We start from the raw sequence: 22,514 nt of genomic DNA on the forward strand, positions 1-22,514 counted from the left end.
CACATAATGTTTTTCAATGAGCCCAACACTCTGTTAATGACAGCACTGTTTACAGTCTCAGTGAAAGCAACACATATAAACGACTGTTTTACAGTAAGACTTTTGTTTGATTTTCTCCCCAATATCGTCCATGGTTTGTGTCAGGTTGTGTCTTAAGACTTTTTCACACAGCTGTTGATTGATTTTTGACCTTATAGTGTGATGCACGAGAATATAAAAGGAGAGAGATCGTTCATCATGTTGTTTTTCAGCCTCAACACAGAGAAGCCTGTAACACAAGGATTACATATCATCACGTGCATGTTTTATGGTCTTAAAAAGCCACATTTTTAGGTGTGAAGTCAGTTCATACACACGAGCAGATGGCATCAAATAGAAAATAGATTCATGTGTTGCTATGTATTGGGTGTGGCATCAAAACAGTCAGGACTTGACTCCCTTTTTTTCCCTCCTCACTGCTGTACTAAGCCTCCACAGAGCCACTCCCCATCTTTATGCTTCTGTTTGTTGCTGTGATACACAGCACAGATATTTTTTAGAGTAATAAATCTTCACCAGCTGACCACAGTTCAAGAGTAAAAATAGCTCCCCTTACTTCATCGCCAGTGAGTCATGGTTAATTCAGCGAGGGGTTAAATGTGAGCACGATGACCATAAGCTGCTGAGGATGTGAAGCTGGGTTGTGCAGGAAACAGGGAGAGCAGTTTCCTGTTATGTAGAAAAGAGCTTGTTGTACACCAATCAGACCGTCGGATTGGGTGTGCAAGCAAGGCTGGTTTATCGATGCAGAAGAGTTGATATAAAATCACAGATATGGTCTGGTTTTTAATCTCAGGTAATCCTGAGAAATGTGGCTTTATGAGTATATATATATATATATATATAGTATCATCCAGAAACAACTCAGATCTGAGAATTTATTGTTTTCACCCAGTTTTATCTGAACTAATTTAAATACAGGCTTCAACACTATAGTGGAGGAATGAAGGCAAGTTTTTTAAAGTGTAAAAATCATTTCGGTACCTCTTTCTAATAAGGCATTAGTTGTTAAGGGGTTATAAATTGTAACTAATGGCTTTATTAGTGGTAAATAAATAATTTACTAACACTTTATGGAGTAGTTATACATCATCAATAAGACTTACAGGTTGCCAGGTTGTGAAAACCCATTTGTGGGGTGTTTATCTTAAAAATGTAGGAATAAATGTTGATTAACCATTACTAAACCTGGCAACCCAAAAAGCCATTTTAATGTCTTTCAAGTGAACTATAAATGATTAGTAAATTATGTAAAAATGATAAATTAAGACATTTGTAACCCCTTTATAAAGAGTGCCTTTTATTTTCTGTTTCCACACGTTGATGTTTTCACGTGTAGTGTGGAAAATGAGCGAGGAAAGTCTTTTATTTTAAGTCTGTGATGTTTGTAATGTGTGTGTACATGAGTAAGCTTTAACACACTTCACCATATCTCATCCGTTGCAGCTTTAGTAGTTAAGCTATTGGTGCAATGTATATGATTAATCAGCCTTTAAATTCACTCGCATAGGTTGATATTAACACCTTAGACACTTGACTGGAGCTGCCGCTGCTGTAAGCGGGATCCTGTGGTGTGGTGTGATGGGGAGCGGATCAAGCTTCTCTCCATTTGGTTTCCAGTCGCGTCCTGCGCGCTGTAGGACGCACAAACGATCAGCTGAGCAGCGTTTCTCTCTCAGAGGGAGATAGACAGAGCCGTGTTCAGTCAGAGTCTCTCTCTCCCTCTCTGTATTTGGACAGTTCAACGGAGTTTGGTGCGGGCTCTGTTTTTACACTTGTGCATCGCAGCTGCTTTTGTGAACGAGATGTTGGAGATATTCGCTTCGCCAAAATGAACACAGGTGAGATATTTTTGAAAGGACAAGGGTGGTTTCTAAAAGCCTGTTTTTTTTTTTTTTGGTTTTTTTTTTTTTTTTTTTTTTTTTACTGTGAATGCGATATTTAATATCATTTAGTCAGAGCAAGTGCATCGGTCTTGACAGAAAGAGCCAGAGAGCAAAAACATAAAAAAATAAGAGTTTTAGTTTTCATATCTTAAAATGTACTTTTTGAATCCAGCGGTAGCAACAGGATGTGAAACAGAAGTGTCCTCTATACAGTGTTTATTGATGTCAGAGGGCAATGTAGTGATTGTTGACTTTATGCCATACTGATAGAATAAAGAGATTTCAATGTGACCCAGCAAAAATTGAGCTCATTCTGGGTTAAAAACTCATAAAGCACATAAAGTAAGTCTTTTCTGGTTTTGGTGGGTGAGAGTAATTTGCTGAAGTTATGCTTGGTCACCTCATTTCAGGTCCTTCTCTGAAAGTAATAATATGTTATACATGAGTTGAATTTATTAAGTACAATGTTGTTTTTTGTCATGGTCCTTTGCTGCAGTTCCAGTATTACACTAAGGGCAGTAAAGGCCGTTTGAGAGGGGTTTTTCTCACTTGAATCACAGGAAGTGAGTCAGGGAAATCCCTTAGATTTTTTTGTATTATTTCTCAAAGGGTGTAAAAGCTTACATTACTCATTATCAGTCCCTTTTAAGTTCTTCATTCAAGGACCAAATTTTTAACATTTTGAGCTGATTTTATATGTAAACTGTAAGGAAAGCTTCCAGCAGACCTGTGTGGTCTGTATAGGAGGTTATCTGATAGTTATGGTGAGGAAAATGATCAGCTGGAAATATCAAAATGTGACGAACAGAAAATCCAATTACAGTGTTATCATGTCTGAAGGTAGAATCTTTTAGGTCACAGGAACACAAGACAAATGACCTGTAAGCTATTTTAAAGCACATAATCTTACAGTTTCCTTTTCCTGTTGTTCTTTCAGACTGCACCAAGCCTTCTGTTGCTCCAAAGCCAAGATTTGTTTGTCACGCCAGTCTGAAGCTGCCTTCCCCTCTCATGTCTGTGGCCAGGGGTCCCAAACCTTCTATTGCCCCAAAACCTAAAGTCACACCTGAGCTTAACGGCAACCAGGGAGGATGCAGTAATGGTGGCTTGCTAACTTCAGACAGCGAGGTTGATGAAGAGCATGAGACGGAGAATGGTCTAAACAAAGCGATTACAGCAGAAGAACAATTCAACGCCTACGTCCTAAAATCACCACAAAAAGATTTACAGAATGTGTCACCGGGGCCGGAGGACGGAGAGGTGACAGAAGAGGAAAAGGAAGAGGAGGAAGACGTGATTCAGAAGATGGATGAGGACTGGAGATTAACTGACAGTGCTGTAACAGAGGAGGTGGACTCCCTGGAGACACTGTGGGTCAGTGATGCTGGACTCACAGCTGACTCCGAAGAGGCAGTGGAGATGATTGACACAGACATGACGGAGGACATGGAGGCTGAAGGTTGTGACGCAGGCGAGGCTCTGGCTGACACAGATGGCCTCTCTGTGGGAGATATTTCTGTTAATAGCACTGATGAGCAGGCCATTTGCCCCTCTGCTGAAAATCAAGACGTAAGGCAGGAACAGCTCCAGGTCAAAGAGGATGAAACAGCTGATGATTTATCTGAATCTCTCACAGACGAACCTGGCATACCCATCAATGAAAACATGAGGGACACTGATTCACAACAAGATTTTCTATCAGATGGAGAAGAGAAAGGGGAGGAGTCTGCTTCTGATTATGGCTTCTCTTGCAACATGCTGAATTTGAGGTGTGGCCATAAAATAAAGGAAAAGGGCGAAATTCTACACAACATTAGTTTTTATGACTTTATCCCTGAAGACCAGAAACAGTTCTGTGATCCATCTAAGAAACATGTTGCCTTAGAGGACAATCCAACCCGTGAACCTTATTATGTCTGTTCAGAAGACATTATCAACAGAGACATGATGCCACGGAATAACAGCTCAGCTCATGGACTGCCAGATAGTCCACAAACACTACAGAAGCTTTTGTCTGTGAACTGCAGTGGAATATCAGCTGGGAAACATGAGGAAACAGCAGAAAATGGACAAATAGATTGTATGTCTCCTGAGAATTATGTGGAGATTGGTAACAGCGATGAATATGACTGCGACAAAGATGATGCGAACAAGGTAAGAACATGTCAGAAAAGGACATCAGGAGAGCACAAAGCTCATACAGCGGAGGCCTTGCTGAATCATCTGGAGTGCCAGCCGAGGTTCAGGCTGGTATCGATCTCAGTGCCAACGGACACTGACACCTCACTGACCTCTTCGCTCTCTGAAAGCCAGCTGCTTTCCCCAAACGACTCCGACGTCTTTAGAGACGACGACGACGACCTGGAGGGTCACATAGTGCCGTTTCTGGACGACACCACTGACACAGAGCAGGACATCAGTGATGAGCATGTTTATGAGGAGCCACGCCACAGTTCGGAGGGTGAACATGTTTTTCCATTTGACAGGAAGGCCACAGGGATGCGATCCCACTCACTTTCACACCACACTAATAACAGTGTGGCTGAGAAGGGAGTGCAGTTTGTTCAGAGGCCCTACATGAGTGGATTCGGACAACCTGCACTGAGCAGCAGCCCCATGTTAAGCTCGATGCGATACAAGAGCTACTCCAAACCCCACTATTTGTCCTTGTATCCCCGCTCCCTCTCCATGGAGGGACAAGACATGCCTCTGTGTGTCTACAGAGACAGAGAAGAATCTCAGAGACAGAAGGGTGCCATTTGTTCATCTGGAAGCTTCTCCAGGCGCTCACCTTTGTCATCCAGTGGCCTGTCCACTCCAACATCTGTAGTGGATATCCCCCCTCCATTTGAGCTGGCCTACATCACCAAGAGACCCATCACAAAGAGCTCCCCCTCACTTCTCATCGAGGGAGACTCATCAGAGAAAAACAGGAAGAAGAAGTCCTCCATTAAACGCTTCCTGATGCTTAAGTTTAGGCGGAAAACAGAGAGCAAGTCTGTGGTGGATGTCAACCCGTCCTCCTTTAAGTCCTCAGCAGAATCCAGCCACCACACACCCAGCAGACTGCTGGATTTAGACAGACACAGCTTAAGTAGTTCTCCACAGCTCAACTCACGCTCTGCTAGTAAACCTCAAGTTCCATCTGAGCCGGCCTCCACCTTCTTGTTCTACAAGGAAAGTAAAAGAAAAGGGAACTCTGTGGCCTTCCTCAATCGTAGTGTTGTCCGAGTGGAGTCCTTTGAGGACCGCTCCCGTGTGCCTTTCATACCTCTTCCCTTGACCAAGCCTCGCTCCATCTCCTTCCCCAACACAGATACCTCAGACTATGAGAATGTTCCTGCCATCAGCTCGGACTACGAGAACCTACAGGTCCCACAGCGTAGGCCTGTTCGACAGGGACCGTTCACGGACTTCTTTGACCGTCCCAGTTGTGTGCTGTCGTCTGCCAATGACACGGATGGTTATGTGGACATGAGCAGCCTCCCTGGGTTCAAGAGCAAAACTCAGTCACCTGAAGAGGAAACAGAAAGGTACGTGAACAAGACTAAGAGTCTACAACCATCCGTCTGTGAGTCTAACAATGCTAATGGCACGTTAATGTAGCATGCTAACATTTGATACTGAACACTAAGCACAAAGTACAGCTGAGGTATCTGATCTTAAGAGTTGGACAAATCAAACTGTTGACTTAATGTTACTATAAAAAATATTGACGTATCTGAAAGTCAGAAGGGTTGATCATCTGGGGACCACAAATGTCTACACCAAATATCATGACAATCATCAGAAATTGTTGAGATATTTCAGTCTGGAACAAAGTGGTGGATGAACCATCCATACAGCCTGTGTTCATGAAGACTGATGCTGCTGGACATAATGTTATCCTTACCACCTTTAACACCAAGCACTGGTCTTTTTTATTACTGCTTGGCCACTGTGTAGGTTTAACAATGCCCCTGGGGAGGAAGATTTATAACTATTTATTATGTTGCGTCCCCTGATGCTGTGATCACAGCCGACATGGATGTGGTGATCAGTGGTACAGAGGAAAGTGCAGTAGCTCCCCTTTTTCATCGCAGTGAGATGTACTAAATCCCAGCTGTGATGTGTCTGTGTGTTTTTGGGACATGTTGGGTGGTAGAGGAGGAAATGCTGGTGGCGGTGGTCTCTTAAGATCTTTTGAGTTTAAAACAGGCTAGTCTCATTCATAAATCATCTGTTTAGATGGAGAAACAGTCTCCTGTGTTGATGTTGCAGGTAGACCTTTGCCATCTCCCTACTGTGTGCTGTTTGTTGGTATGATCAGCAGTGCTGCGCTGACATTAACCCATCCCCCCCGCATTCCTCTTGGCTGTGCCCATATCATACAGGCCGCTCAGGATGATTAATAGTCAGAGCATTTTGGAGTCATTGCTCTTCTCTAGCCAGTCAGGAACAACGGGCTGAGATACAATCTCAGTATGTTCTGTAGTCAGCAGTTGTTCACTGCAGTGCTTCCCTCTCATCGTGAGTACAAGTAAAACCATACAATAAAGCCTTTAAAAATCCTAATTTTGTTGAAATATTTGATAAAATTGGGTAGAAACAAAAAAGTAGTGTTTTGTATTTCTTTAAAGTGCTAACACAGATATAAAGATACAGCAAAGGCACAATCTTCTTTCTATCGTCTGCTCCACTCTGCTGGTGCCTCCATCCTGTGGGTCCAGTCATAACATTATGACGACTAAGCCTCCTGTTATCTATCTTTTATCACAAATGAGTGAGCTTTAACAAGCCTTTTGATTTCTGTTTGTACTTTGCATTCTTTGAGGTAAAATACATGTTTTCTTTTGAATATGGATAGGTAAATATCAGCATAACTGTGCTAGCAGTATTCAGATTTTAAGTCACCTAGAGGGTTTTTATTGTGGGCATACCTTTAAAGCAGTATAATAGGAGTGTGTGTCAGTTGTGACTTATATAGGTATAATCTGTATTGACATTAGTGTGTATGAACTGTGAGCTCACTGCCAGTTGCTGCCCCTGCTGAATTATTACTTTCAACTTAAATGTAATTTATTGTATCCGGATAAGCCAAAAGTTAAGCATAAATTAGGTACCTCCTTGAAGATTGAGTCATCTTGTTTAAGTAATTTAAGTTGCACTGCATTTCTATTGGGTGCCTTTGTTTTGTCATTATTGTATTGTGTATTTTGTTGTTGCTCAAGACCATCTAGAGTCAATAAAATCTGAATGTGAGTCTGAAAAAGATGCCAATCTCCCTATACTACTCATAAGGCAGATTTTGGCAGGTAAGACATCAAAGTTTAGTGAAACACTTCCTAAGTTTTTATCATTTTTATGTCATTTCTTTTCCATCATGCATGTTGCAAAAGTTTTAAGTCTTTGTGTAAGACCCTGAGCTTTCTATGCTAATACTAAACAAAAGAGAGTAGAATGATTATGATCGTCTGCTCCCGGTGAATACAGAGGTCGTAATCACAGCAAAGCAATATCCGGATGGACGGCAGTGCCAGTGGTTCAGGATTTTAGTTTTGCAATAGCCTGAAGGAGTAATATTAGCAGATAGTTTGGAGATCGTTGGCATCTCTGTCCCATCACTGCTATCGCTGGAACAAATAGGCTCACCAAGGAACCTGAGGCAAAAGGAAAATGAATATTTTTTTTATCTCCTTCTGTAATTTATCTTCATAGATGTTGCCTTGAGCCTTCATACAACATGGCAGGACTGTGAGACGTGACAGAGGCAGTTTCTGTGGGAGTGATATAAAACCCTAATATAGAAACTGTGCATGTAGTTTGTGGTTCAAGCACCCCCTGGTATCTCATCCAAAGTTTGATGCAGTGAGTAGTAATGGACCATGCAGCTCTAATGTGTGTGATGCAGAGACCTGAACTGCTCACATATGTTGTTCATATGTAGCTAATTTGCATCTCAGTGGGGTTAAATCCATTGGTGCTTGGAAGTGAAACAGGGCAGGAACATTGGCAAGGCAATTGGTCACATAGAGGACTACTGCATCACTACCGTAACTTTAGGACGTGTTTTTATTTGCATAGCTTACACTCCCCACTGAGCTGCATCCATTAGCATATTCATTTGGGCTCCCTGCAGAAGAGAATCTCGTAGCATAAAATACCGACATGCGTCCCTGGTTGGGTACAGTTGTCACTGCAGGCCTTTCGGGATCAGTTTATTGGTTTCTGTAGACCTGCGATGTTTTATCTATTCACATTTGCTTCTAACACTGAATACAGTGTGTTTATTATAGTGATATTTCAATGTGGAGGACCATAAAGGACCATAAAGATGGCTTGGATTGTTAAATGAATTTCACCTGATTTATTTTCACATGAATGAAGGCAGTTCATAGTATAGAATCAATAAGTAAAAACTGAAATACTACATTACAGACTAGACAGGTGGTTCCCAACATAAAGGTTGGGACCCCTCAAGGGGCTGCAAGATGATTAAAGGAAGAAGAGGGAAGAACTTACACAGTATTTCTCTCATATTACTCTAATTATACCTTTTAATACTGGATACTGACACTTCTCTGGGGCTCCTAAAAGTTGTTAAAGGAATAGTTTGACATTTTGAGAAACACACTTATTAACTCTCTGATGGAGAGTGAGATGAGGAGACTGATAACACTCATATCTGTATGGTAAATATGAGGCTACAGCCAGCAGCCACTTAGCTTAGCTTAGCATGAAAACTGGACACAGAGGGAAGCTAATCAGTTGCTGACTGTAGCTTCATATTTAATAGACAAGATTGACCTTCTCACCGCTCAAGGCTTGGCAAGAAAGTAAAAAAATGTATTTGTCAAACTCTGTGTTGAATTGTTATACAAGGTAAATAATACTCAGACAGCTCATGAATACTGTGTGTAACCTGCTGTGTATTTTACTGATCTGACCCGTTTCTCTCCCCACAGTGCCTACACAGAAGCCTACAATGTGTGTGCGGTGGCTGTCAGTCCACAGACTGGTTCAGCGGGTGATGTCAGGGGAGAGACAGCGGGTGAGGAAGACCAGGGGCGCACCTCTGAGGAGGAAGACGGAGGTGCAGACAGCAATTATGACAGACAGGTTAGTTCTGTCAAATGTGAGCTGAGTTTGTGTAGAGATGGACGTATTTATATGTAGAAAAGTTTTAACGTGTTATATTTCTGTGAGTTATTACTTGAGAATGTCTCTGTGCTTGCTAAGGACCTGTGTTAGCCGCTATCCTTTGTGATTTAATTTTGTTTTGATTTGTACCATCATCTTACAAGACAGATGCTAGATAGAAATTAAGACACATTTGAAGAACAGAACATAACACAATAAAACAAAGGGAAGTGTTTTTCACCTTGGGCAACTGGTAAAATTGCCCTCACAAGCAAGGATTTTAATGTGGGTTAATGGAGGTTAATGGGCTACTACAAGGCTGTCCTCATTATTTAGAATTTGATTGCCGCTTAGAGACGATGTGTAGTGGAGAGCCAGCTATATTTGTTGAACCAGTGCCAACATGCTTTAGCTCTTCCTAACCCTGGGCTTATTACAAGTAAATGATATGATTGTTTACAGCCTGATGGCAGATCCAGAGCCTTTTACATCGCCAAAGAACTGGTGGATACAGAGAGATTGTAAGTCGCTCGTAAACTCATTTCCCTTATCAAACACCTCTGCCTATCTGTCTAAAGTAATCAGACTCTTATTAAATTGTGTGTATATATCTGTGTCCACAGGCATGTGAAAGCTCTCAAGCTTCTGCAGGAGGTGAGTGTATTCTTATTAAATTTACTAATGCAGTTTGTGTGTGTCCAGATGTTGTCTATGGGAGGGAGAATTATAGTTTCTTATAGTTTCTGGCTACAGTAATCTGTCAGAGCTCTGCAGAACTGGAGTTGCAGAAATATATAAAGGTAATTCATGTTTTTCTACTCAGATTTAGATTTTTTTTATCTCTCAAATTTCCTTAAACGTAAACATCTGTCTACTTTCTGTTCTTAAATGCTGTTTATGTTTTGTGTTTGTTCATTTTTTGGCCAGGGTCAATTCACTGAGCATGACTGCTCATGTCCTGTCTGTTGGCCACTGAGCAGCTCCACTGGAGCAGTGAGAGCTTTTGTGCCTTGCTCAAGGGCACCTCAGCATTGGTAATGAGGGAGGAGCAAGCGCTGCTCTTTCACTTTCCCACCCAGAGTTACTCCTCTGGTGTGGTGATTAAACTGGTGACACCGCAGCTCCAGTTTGCTCAAACAGAGGATGAGATTATTTGATATAATAACTCATGTAGTTCCTGTTGTCAGATGTTATCGTCTTGTCTTATTGCAGAAGGAGGGAAGAAAATACAGACTTTGGTGAAAATTTAAGTTTAGTAAGATGCTTAACAAAAATGATAAAACCTAACCTCTCCGCTCTGTGTGCCAGGACTTTCGGGAAGCAGTGGGGGCAGCCGTTGGGGACGAGGGGGAACCTGTGTTGGAGGAAGAGAGGCTTCGAGAGATTCTCAACGAGCTGCCTGACGTTTACTCCCTGCACCGCAGAATCCTCACCGAGCTGGAGAACCGAATCCGACACTGGTGAGATGCGTACACAGTTGTTGAAGGAGGAATACAGGCACACACCGATACACACATACAATATGCTATAACTAAAAGGAACTTCCAGGGCTCCACAGAGTCCAGACATTAATGCAGCTCAGAAACATTAAATATAACCTTGAGACCGGTGCATGCCGTTTCTCTCTCCTTCACCCTCTCATGTCTGTTTCTCTACTCAGGGAGGAGAGCCAGAGAATTGCAGACATCTTCCTGTGCAGAAAAGCGGAGTTCTTGGTTTTTACCACTTACATCGGCCACTACGACCGAAGTATGAACCTGCTGGAGGACAGCTGCCGAACTTCACCTGCCTTTGCAGCAATCGTTCACCAGTTTGAGGTCAGGCCTACAGTGCTTCTCTAACCTCTACACACAAAATGTGTAATGCAACACATAATGTAGTCCATAATGATCTACATTTAAAAACACACCATCTCAAAATTCAAATTTAAAATAAAAATTATACACATGTCACAATATGAACAGATATTTCTGAGAATGAAATTCCCTCTGATGTGCTCATGGGAAAGCACACAACTATCTGTATTCACCACAAAGTTTATTGTGTATGTACAATACAAAAATTAAACACAGTTCGGTACATAAAGTATTTTATCCACATCCTCACCTGTTCTCCTCCTCTTCCTCTCTCTGCAGTGTTGCCTCTGATTTGTAGTTTATAAGAAAATAAAATCTGAAATCACAGCCTGCATGAAAAGAATATAAAAGAGTTTAATTAATAGAAAACTAATTGAGGTGAAAAAATGCTGCAGTTTTAATTCAAAAAATAGTGACATTTTAGTGCCAACCTTTTGTATTTGATCTTTATCAAGAGTCTTTCTTATCTCTGATAATCATCCACTATTATTATCTATTTGTGTGTGTGTGATTGTGTGTTATGTACAGTGACAAAGATGAAGTGCATGTTTTGCAGTAGCAGAGATGGTGTGTGGTACTGGCCTGTGTTCGTGTGAGACTTAAAGCAAGAGATCCAAACCTTAAGAGGTTCAAACTAAAGGGAGAGCAGCTGAGTGAAAAAAAAGTAGTAATTTAATTTAAAGGAACAACTACACTGTGTGTTGGCTGTTAAAAGCAACAGTCATGATGCTCAAAGGAAAAATATAAACTTTATGTATCATATGTTGGGAACAAAAATGTTTGACATGAGCCACTCAGAGCAACAATTAAACACTGAACAGTTCTTTTAAAAACAGGGGAACCTTAAAATTAATGTAGGTAATGTAGGTTGCAATTCCCAGCAGCTTTTTTGAGCACTTTAGTGAGGAGTTATAATTAGCCTCAGTTAAATGAAGTGTTTTTCAAACCAGCGAACCAGAGACATTGTTGCAGAAGATATTAAGATCGATAGATTTAAAGTATAAAATATAGGATATGGTAGTATGATATGTTATGATATGTCCAGCCAGCTGCTGAGTACACAACCTGGCAGAAAACGGTGGTAAGATCCGACCACTACACCCTTTTGTAATAATCTACCAGGATTGTAGAAGGAAATCCAGAGACGCTATATACATGCATCTCATTTATGGACAAAGGAGTTTTCAATAATTTCCCTGTATTTTATAGACCTCTGAGGAGAGGAGTTGGCAGAAGGTCTTTGCAGAGCTGGGCAGTTTTCTCTGTCTGATTTAAGAGCACAAGTGTTTTAAAGTCCTTAGATTCTCCTGAGCATTTGTATTAATGTCAGTGCAGCTGCATCATTGCATTCAGGGTTTAAACCGTGCTGGCAGTATGGCTGTCTGGATGGCAGTCACCTGGTTGCGCCACCACTTTGTTCTATACTCGAATATCTCAACAACTTCATGGTCAAATTCAAATTCATTGTCCTCAGAGGATGAATCTTTTTACTTTTCCTCTTTTGGCACCATGAGGTTGACATATGTGGTTTTGAGTGAGATGTCTTGACAAGCACTGGGTGGATTACTGTATCATAGACATTTATGCATCACTCCTGGGGAACTGTGATCAGTTTGGTGAGAGCCCCCAAATTTACATCTAGTGCCAACAGCAGGTGGCAGTGTGACTGTGTAAGCAAATTTAGGTCCCCACAACATTAGAAATACAAGTGCACACATAAGGCACTGTGCTGGCCAGCAGTCTGTGTTATTGGCCCAGGTCCACACTTAAAATATGAATATACCCTGTGGTTGTGCTCAGAGGTCCAGTGTTGTTGTTTAATTTGCTTCTCAGCACAACTTTTGTTTCCTTTGTCAAGGTATTTTACACACTCAGTGGAGACCCTCGACTTTTTTAATTAATCTGACGTGGATTGGCCAAAGTTCTTGTTAATTTGTACAGTAAATGTGGCCCTAATGAACAGCAATGATGCAAAGACAATGTTGAATTTGTATTTGTTTTATTTGTCTCAACAGCAGAGTCCAGCTGGGAAGAAGGTTTCTCTCAAACACCAGCTCCTGCAGGTCATTGTGCGTGTTGCTCAGTACCGCATGCTCCTCACCGGTGAGTCAAGTGTAAAAGGCCAAGATTTAGTTAAATGTGGTCTTTTCTGAATGAAGGCATATTTCACGTATAGTGGTTGCATTGACACTTAGGAGGAATCAATTTGTTTCACTGCTCTCACAGATTACCTGAACAACCTCTCCCCTGACTCCAAGGAATATGAAGACACCCAAGGTACTGTAAACAAACAGCAGACTCAGTGTGGACAGAGGCTGCTCACTCTACACTCTGTTACTCACAGGAGAGTCTTACTGGCCTCTGCTTGTCGCTGTGTGTTTACAGGGAATTTATTTGTGCTCATTTGGCATGGAGAGATGGCCATGAGAGAGCCAATTTAGATTTCTTTGTCTGTGGTGGTAACCCGCCAGGAAGCCATTTCAGCTCTCCTCTGTGTGAGGACTGTAATGTGTAATTCATGAGAAGGCAAGTTGCAACAGCACTATCTCTTACTGTATCTTCGATAAGGGAGCCACCCCCAGTCCAGACATGCAGTCATGTCCAGACTCCTGACTCATTTTACGTCTTTTATGTCGGGTGACTTTCCACACAGACATAAGGAAAAGAAACATCTCATCAATTATGAATATTTGTTGTGAATATGTTCACTTGTTAACATTTAGCTTATGTCTGTGTTTATTTTATTCAGCTGCTGTGGCGATTGTGTCTGACATCGCAGATCAAGTAAATGACAGTTTAAAACATGGGGTAAGTGTCATGTGGAACTCTTGAACCCAGCAAACCAACATTTGCATCCAGAATTACATATCACATTTTGTACTGAACACACAGACATTAATACACATATCCACTCAATCTGGTATGTAGTGTGACTGCGTCCGAAGTCTCTGGTTTGGGAAAGAGGAAATTAGTCTAATTCTGTACATTTATTAAAACTGGACGACCTTATAACTTTAGGATCTTCTTGCCCAGTCATCTACCTAAAGTTTAAGTTTAAGAAGTTGAATAGATGTAGCATCACAGCACAGATTTGACTTGATGTAAACAGAGGAAGAAATGTGAGTCGTTTCATCCCAACAAATTATAAAAAATGCTACTATTAAATCCTTTATTGTTAGAATAGAAATGTGAATCACACTCTTTACTTAAGGTTGAATCTACTTTCAGGAGACCAAACTGTCGTATAAAAAAAAGAATGACGCCATCTATAAAAATTGGCCCATTTTTCTAGATGCAGTTTAACCTCACACTGCACAGCATAGAGCATCCCGAGAGGCACAGAGCAGTGGTTCCCAGCCTTTCTGGCTTGTGGCCCCTTCAAACAAACTACTACTGCTTTACACCAATTTTCCCAAGCTAAAAATAGAGGAAAGTCTGAAAAAACAAGCATCAGTTTTGTAGCAGAAATATGTTTTGTTTTTTTTGTTTTTTTCGACTTTCCTCTCATGTTAATCGTCTGGTGACACATTTAGATCAGGAACCAACAACATACGGTTCATGCATTTACAGCACACTCACACTCTTCAGTCAGTTACTATCATATCAGAGGTGGTTAAAAAAGTTTTTAATGCATGCAAAAGAAAACAGAAAAACAATTTCTTAGCCACTCTCATCAGCTGGTCCACCACTTTGGTCCAGACTGAAATATCTTAACAATTACTGGATGGATTGTCTTGAAATTTGGTGCAAATAGTCATGGTCCCCAGAGGATGAATCTTCATGGCGCTGGTGATCTCCTAACTTTTCTTGTCTTTGCTTTATGGTAACTACACATACAGTAGTTAGAGTTATATGCCAAATGATGACATTTCTGAATAGTCTAGCTTGTTCTAAAGAGAACAATACATGACATGCCCACTTGATCCAGGTGATAACTATGTCTGAAAACAGAGGGAGTCATGAAAATAGCCAAGCAGACGAAAAAAGTTTGGGTTTACAGGAAAATGACTAATGGTCTTTTATCATTTCCCCTTGTTTCTCTCTTTGTGCCTCAGGAGAACCTGTTGCGTCTGGTCAACATAGAGTACAGTGTGCACGGCCAGCGAGACCTGCTGCAGCCTGGCAGGGTACGACTCTGATAACGGCATTGTTTCTGTCTGAAGCTTGCCAGCCCACCCTGTCTGCCCTTTACACAATCATTCAGCTGGGAATCCCCAGTCGGGCTGGACTGGAACAACATTAATTACTGCAGACGTCCTGTATGTGTCATGATTACAGAACCTGTGAAATGGACAGTTTGATTGATTCTTGTGTATATGTTTGTGTTTTTTGTGCAATCAGGTTTTTGTTAAGGAGGGCACCCTGATGAAGGTCAGCAGGAAGAGTCGCCAGCCCCGTCATCTGTTTTTGGTAAATTATATTTCCTCGTTTGTAATGTATTACTTAACAGACACGTATTAGGTTCATCTTTAATGTTTCTACACTACAGGTCAAAAGTTTTAGAACACCTCCGTTTTCCCAGTTGCTACTGAAATTTGCATAATGTCTCAGTGTGCTCTGAAATTAAAGCTTAAAACAAATACATAATTAATTTTTTTAACAATTAAAAAATTAATTGTAAAATCTTGAATCCTAAATTTTATATAAATTTTTGACACATGTAGCAGCTGAACACACTTGCTGTGTTCTTTTACAACGGATATGAGACATTTTTTGGAACATTCGTCCCAACACTGTTGCAGAGGTTTCTACAGATGTGTCTCACCTGTAGTTTGCTTTTCTTTCACCCTCTGTCCAGTTCATCCCAAACAGCTTGATGCGATTTAAGTCTGGAGACTGGGCTGCTTTTCTATTATTTGTAGCCAACGCCCAGTTCTTTTCTTCTAATGTTTGGGGTCATTATCTTGCTGTAGGATGAAGCCCTTACTTGCCTCTTTTTCACCATTCTGACAACAATGTACAGCACTACTTCCTGCAGCACAGTATTGTCCTTTTAATGCGTCAGAGGATGTAGCAACACAGTTTGTTCTGCCTTTGTTCAGTCAGAGGGTTTGTAAGTTGGAGCATCTGTAAGAACTGTCTGCATTAACTTTCAGGGTTTCATTTACTTCCATTGCTGCAGGAAAGCTGTAACTTAACCAACTTCTTAACCTCTGAAAAAGTCTGTTTTTTATTAAGTTTAATAAATCTTTCAATTTTAACCTAGGGCCGTTTACCACTGTTCTTTGTACTATTAAAGGTTACTCATTGGACTAGAACAGCTAAAATTTCAATAAAAAAAGTCAGGGTGTTGGAAAACCTTTGACCGGTAGCTTATGTCCAGACTGAGCTATTAAGAGCAGGGTTTCCTGGCAGGATGTTTCTGAATGCTGACTTCCTGAGCCAGCTCTTAACTGACAGCACAGGGAAGGTCAAGACTCAGCTCCTTATAAACTGAAGAATCCATGTACGCCTGTGAACTTTTATGACATATAATATTAATAGGCTGACAGAATTAGTCTAATGTGTCTTCAGCACTTTTAACGTACTACATGGTGCTTTCAGCTCCCTGAGATAATGTAAAAGTAAACAGGAGACAGACGGATGTAGAGGAAGGAGACATACAACTAAATAAAATTGTAAGTGTAAACTGAGTAACAATATAATTCAGGTCTTTCGTCACCACCTGTCACACCAGATCAACACCATATCATTTACTTCATGAAAGAGACAGCTGGATAAGAGTGAATCAAAGCCACAGACTAAACATTCAGTATGTAAAAGATTAGAAAATTAAACGCCTTTGCAAATTATCCATAGAGCATCATCAAAGTGCACCGCATTTCCCTCCTGTGGCGTTTTTGAAATTTGTGATCTGGGCTTGACACTAAAAAAGCTCGTAAATGTCTCTTCTGGAGGAATGTTGGTAATCATCGCTACATAACTTTTATCCACCCAGATGCTGATCATGTGTGTTGAACTGTTATTAATACTGGAGACAGCGTAATAAAACAAGTCTGCAGGAGTTGGCAGTCTCCTAAAGATGACAGTGAAATGATCCACTGGAAAAATAATACAGAGGTTAATGATAATGCAATTTGATATCTATTTACTGAAGTATCTTGTTCATGTTTGATCATAAAAACTGAGGATGGGGGATTTAAGTGTATAGAGCCCCTCCAGACATGTGTTAGGGTAAAAAAGTGTAACTAATGAACACAAGCTTTTTCTTACTTCACATTAAAGTCTGTTCTCAGTGAACATGCACTATAAGCTTCAGGTTTCGTTGTCTACTGGACCATGATTGGCCCTTAAACTAGTTGTGATGTCACAGATCCTTTAACTCAGATTTAAGGTGAGCACAGATAAAAGTGAAAACAGCTTTTAGGCATCAAATCCTGCACAATCATCATTCTGCACAGGGAAGTTCAAGCATCCAAGTGAAGCAACAATAAACGCATTTTTAATTTAAGTTTTGTGTATACAATCTTAAACTTACAATCTTGAACAGTAGTGCTGACTGGTTTCCTTTAACAGTCTGTGTGTGCTTGTTTGTGAGCTGGTGGAAGTACAGCATGTTGTGATTGTGTTAATAAGAGACAAAGTACATACAGTGCAGTCTTAGCCCTCAGTGCACTTATAGAAGTAAAGTTTTCTGTGAGCTTAGAGTGCCACCTACTGGAGGACTGCTGCACATACATGAATAATGAAGTTTGGGCAGCTGACTTGATTACAGATGACCTGAATGAGTGACTTGATGTATTGTGAATTATGAATGTTTTCTCTGTTGTCAGATGAACGACGTGTTGCTCTACACCTACCCTCAGCAGGACGGGAAATACAGACTGAAGAACACTCTGCCGCTCACTGGGCTGAAGGTCAGAGTCTTTCATTAAAAGTCGACTAATGTCATAATCTCTTTGATTTCAAACTGTGGTTTCCCCTAAGAATTCCTCAAGAGTTGATCTGCATTTAAAGCAAAGTACAGTCATACAAGTATTTTTAACACTTCATAATACAGCCTCTATTTTATATCATTTTGTGCATAATTTGGTAACAAAGAGTAAGAAACAGTCAACACTTGACATTACATACTTTATTTTTACTGTATTATTAAATTGATTAACATGGTAATCACGAGATTATGCAAGGTTTATTAGATAATGGTTATCACTAGATCATATTATACACATTATATTATTACATGACTTTATAATGTTATAGTTTTTCCTTCTTCATGTGTTTGTTTTCAACCCCAGCGTACCTCTTATTAGCTGCTGTGTATTGTAGTGTTACCACAGTGTAAAATTATAGTTAAATTAAATGATTTACCTGTTTGAAATCAACAGATAATGTAATTATTTTTAAAAGTATTTTGTTTTCCAGTCAGACAGACGGACTTTTCTCTCTCTCTCTCTTTCTTTTTCTACATTCTGATTTTTTTTAAACTAATTGATTATCCAGGTCAGTAAACCCATCATAGAAAATGTCCAAAATGCACTGAGGATCGAAGGAACAGACGTCTCCATCACTCTTTCTGCGAGGTGGGTCACACTGCACTGTGTCCTTTAACTAATAACTAATAACAGCAATAATGAGAAACGTCCACATCATCACAGAAAGTTAAGACATTTAAACCTAAAAACTGATGCAGCTGATATTTTGCATATTTGGTATAAATGACTAAACTGTAAAATCAACTGTGATGTATTGTATGTGTACGTGTTGTATGTTCTGCAGCTCCTTCATTGAAAGAGAGGACTGGTTTTACACTCTAAGCCGCGCTGTAACTGAACACACCAGGGGATCTGTCAGCAGCTGCTCAGGAGAGGTGAGCTAACTCTGCCTTTTTGTTGTCATCTATTATATCATTACTTCATAACATTTCTTCAGTCATGCATACCCTCACCAACTGGAATGAGAATGACGTTACACCTTATGGCCTTCAGTCTTCTTAGTATGTGTATATGTGTGTGTTTTTCAGGCCAGAGATCGTCTCCATCTGTCTCTAGGAGAGAAAGCTCCCACGCTTGTTCCAGTCTCACAAGTGATGATGTGTATGAACTGCACCTCAGATTTCAGCCTCACTCTTCGTAAACACCACTGCCACGGCTGCGGGAGAGTGAGTCACACACAAACATAACACACCGCTCTGTGATGCTTTAATATCTGATAGACAGGATGCAACAAACAGGATGCCTTTGACCGGAGCGCTGAGTTTGTGTGCTGGATGTGCCTGTTTTCATCACACCTCTGTTGCCTGTATGTTATTAAACGCAGATTGTTTGTCGGAGCTGCTCCAGGAACAGATATCCACTGAAATACATGAAAGACCGCATGGCCAAAGTGTGTGATCACTGTTACAACGAGCTAAAGAAGAGAGGTGAGGAAACTCTACGTTCATCAATCAGTTTGACTGTCAGTGGCAAGGCAATATGGTAACCCCCTGATGAGTTAACTACATCACTAATCACTATCAGTGGGAGACCCAGCGTCAGGTGAAGTTAAATACAGGAAGAATGCGCCACTTACAATTAACTGACATCAGATAGAGCTGGCATATGTTTATTTTACAGGAAACAGAGGAAGTAGTGAATGATAAGTAGAAATAAAAGCAAAAAGTCATGTTCTTCTGTTACTTAGTGCGCATCAAACACATCAGTTATAATCACACCAGAGTGTAGTTATCTGATACAGGTCAAGGCACACTGAGTGTAGGAAGAAGATAATGTGAAATGTATGAAACGTGCCCATACAATAATGTACATAATTGAGTTCAGTGTGTTAGGGTATGATGAGTGTGATCATGGAATTTATAAAACCAGCAAAAACTGAAGCTCAGGTCCATTAGCAAAGAAAACCCTTTTATATTGTAAATATATCTAAAAATCTAAAAATTGTGATTCAGTTCACACTTGAGGAAAAAGTTTCTTTATTGGAGTAGTTCTTTAATTCATATTGTTGTATATTACTGTACAGTTTCCATTGTCACTCATGCATATCCCCACAATCATTTAACAAAGATGATTAAAGCCTCTGGTGCTGCATAGTACAGACGTTCAGGGTGCACAATTAGCCTGCCATGTTCCAGTGTTTGTCAGTGTGGGTGTTATGTATTTGTACCTGTCCTCTGCTTTGGTTGAAAGGAAGTTGTGTGTCTCTGCAGGAGCAGATGTGTCTGTACTGACGGGTAAAAACAGCCCTCGTTTAAACCGCTCCAGTCGTCCTCTCTCTGCTGTCTTCCAAAACATTCATCCTCCCAACATTTGGAGACATCGGAAAGGCACCGTCACCTTCAACCAGGTACACCTTCCTCTCTTATGTTCACTGTACAGTGAAGATTAATGAACAGTTGATGATGAATGACGGCTATGCCATTTCTTTTTGCCACCGTCGTGCAGGTGACAGTGTCAGAGGAAGGCTCCATTAGTGGCAGTCTACAGCGCAGCAAGAGGAGCAAGAGGAACTGGAAGAGACTGTGGTTCCTTCTAAAAGACAAGGTGCTTTACACCTACCGAGCTCAAGAGGTGAGGGGAAACATGCTCTCCCCTTTAACCTGAACAGCACACATTCACTCACACACACTTTACACAGTGAGGGGACATCAGCTCGAGTTTAAATTGTGGCCACCAGTTGACTCAAAAAAAAGAAAAACTAAAAGTGCAGACCAACCCTCAGTTACATCACTGTTTCTTACACTTTCTGTCGTGATGAATTTTTTATCTGCAGGAGAAAGTGGCGTCAGAGAGTTTGCCTCTGTTGGGTTTCACAGTGAAGCTGCCTGACAAGCAGGAGGGAGAGGAGGAGGCCAACGTCTTCCAGCTTTACCACAAAAACACTCTGTATTACACCTTTAAAGCTCAGGACAACTACACAGCCCAGAGGTGAGGAGCATGCTTACTGATAGCTAAATGTAACACATTTAGACTTTAATTTAAAGATTTTAGTTGGACTGTGCTTGAAACACTGTTACTGCAACATCATGGTTATTTCTGTAGTATAGATGTCTGTCTGTGTTTTGGAGACTCAGACTCAGTGACTCACAGGATTCTTATTGATAAGTTGTTGCTGTCTGGGAACTTTCACATTACTCAGTGGGTTCCACAGGGTAGTTTTCTGTGACCCACATGTAATCCTTCAACTGAAGTGGAAATATGAGCATCACCAAATTTGGAGTTTGAAGGTTTATTCTTTATTTGTTTACAGAAACGGAAATGTTAGTTTTACTTACTCCTCTTGGACAAAATATAGTCATTTTTAAAATTCAGGAGAAAGCTATAAAAGTAGCTCAGTTATTAATGTGGGTGTACGTCATGTTTACAGACACAGGATTTGTGGTTTTTAGGCAAAGCAGACAGACATTTCTCATTTAGCACAGCTGCAGTTCGTGTTGTGTCTTTTCCCTAATTCAAAATCTGCTCCTCATACAGGTGGGTAAACGCCATGGAGGAAGCCACAGTTTTATAGGATCAGCTGCTCTGGTCAGTTTCTGAAAATAGAAGTGTGCTGCCTTTCTTCATCCACAATCTCCTGTCCCTACAAAAAATAACCGACTGTGAAACCAAAAGGGGAATATAGGGGATAAAAAACAATATTTGATTATGTCTGCAAGCTGTAACTTGAAGAAGACGTTTTGTTCTTTTAGAGGGGACGCGATCACCTACTTTGCCAACCTCCAGTGTCCCCTGCCCGCTGTTACAAGCAGGTGTGATGCTGAGAGCCACGAGAGGCGATGGCCCAGATACCTGCCAGCGTGGAACATTACACTGACGTGACCTGTATTTCCCCGCAGCAGCTGATCAGCGACATTCCTCCTATTCATGGGGAAGATTGTGGATTTTTGGAAAAGAAATATCTATTTTATGATTTCAACTTTTTTTTTCAACATATCATATCATAACATAACAAATCATTTCAATAACTGATTTTACCACCATTTCCAGGGAGGCAGAAAAAATATCAAACAAATTCAGCCTCACTCAGAAATGTCCAAATCTGGAATGGCCTGATTTTCAGTGTAAAACATTTATTAGTAATGACTTTGTTTCAACATCTGTTCTTCCACTGGATTAAATGCATCTTTATGACTAATAATTTAAAGCACAGGCTTAATCAAAGAATAAGTAATTTTATATGTATAGAAGTGTCTGTAGCTTTGCAATGTACTGTATCTATTGTTGGAGATGGTCCTGCCAGTGAATGAATAGTTTATGCTTTTTTTGCACTGATATATAGAGAAATGAACCTGAAAAGGAATATGAGTGTACCTTCATCATAGAGGCCCAAAGCTTCAGCTACTGTACTTTACTTACTTAATTAATTTACTTAACATACTTTTCTATCGGGAAACTGTGGACAAGTTCTTTATTGTTTTGAATACCTATAACAAGTATAATGTAAATTCATATTTGTGTAAAGACTGTTGCCCTGAACCACGAATTGCTGATTTCACTGATCTACATGATCAGTGTACTGGACTTTGTACTGTACTTGATTTATTAAGTTTATTTCTAACACTGTTATTTTAAAATCAAGTAAAGGAGGCTGTGATAATGGATGCAGTGTGCGTCTGTGTTTCGTCTTTATCCTCCTCATGTCCTCTAGATGGCAGGTGGATTAAACATTAAAGTACAAG

At 40.5% G+C, this 22,514-nt stretch overlaps 1 protein-coding gene across 4 annotated transcripts; it reads left to right on the plus strand.

Moving 5' to 3' along the window:
• Positions 1-1,615: 1,615 nt before the first annotated feature.
• On the plus strand, positions 1,616-22,436 carry LOC108881486 (FYVE, RhoGEF and PH domain-containing protein 5). Of its 4 annotated transcripts, XM_018673521.2 has the most exons (22): positions 1,616-1,880; positions 2,863-5,458; positions 8,870-9,023; positions 9,507-9,565; positions 9,668-9,698; positions 10,353-10,504; positions 10,705-10,861; positions 12,916-13,003; positions 13,127-13,177; positions 13,650-13,708; positions 14,956-15,027; positions 15,242-15,310; positions 17,674-17,757; positions 18,344-18,423; positions 18,620-18,710; positions 18,864-19,001; positions 19,160-19,262; positions 20,046-20,182; positions 20,281-20,406; positions 20,609-20,763; positions 21,310-21,360; positions 21,525-22,436. In XM_018673521.2, the coding sequence occupies exons 1-21, from the start codon at positions 1,871-1,873 to the stop codon at positions 21,344-21,346; spliced, it is 4,449 nt and encodes a 1,482-aa protein (XP_018529037.1). In that variant the 5' UTR covers positions 1,616-1,870; the 3' UTR covers positions 21,347-21,360; positions 21,525-22,436. The 4 variants fall into 4 exon arrangements, with proteins under 4 accessions (XP_018529037.1, XP_018529038.1, XP_018529036.1 ...); XM_018673522.2 differs by having other exon boundaries at positions 12,919-13,003; positions 21,310-22,436; XM_018673520.2 differs by having other exon boundaries at positions 1,617-1,880; positions 21,310-22,436.
• The last annotated feature ends 78 nt before the right edge of the window (positions 22,437-22,514 follow it).

The sequence above is a fragment of the Lates calcarifer genome, linkage group LG12 (assembly GCF_001640805.2).
Source record: "Lates calcarifer isolate ASB-BC8 linkage group LG12, TLL_Latcal_v3, whole genome shotgun sequence".
Lineage (NCBI taxonomy): Eukaryota > Metazoa > Chordata > Actinopteri > Centropomidae > Lates > Lates calcarifer.

Excerpts from the sequence above, each read along its gene's own strand:
- LOC108881486 (XM_018673521.2), top strand. Across the intron at positions 13,004-13,126 it reads GTACCGCATGCTCCTCACCG|ATTACCTGAACAACCTCTCC; the intron begins GTGAGTCAAGTG and ends CTGCTCTCACAG. Across the intron at positions 17,758-18,343 it reads TGCCGCTCACTGGGCTGAAG|GTCAGTAAACCCATCATAGA; the intron begins GTCAGAGTCTTT and ends TTGATTATCCAG.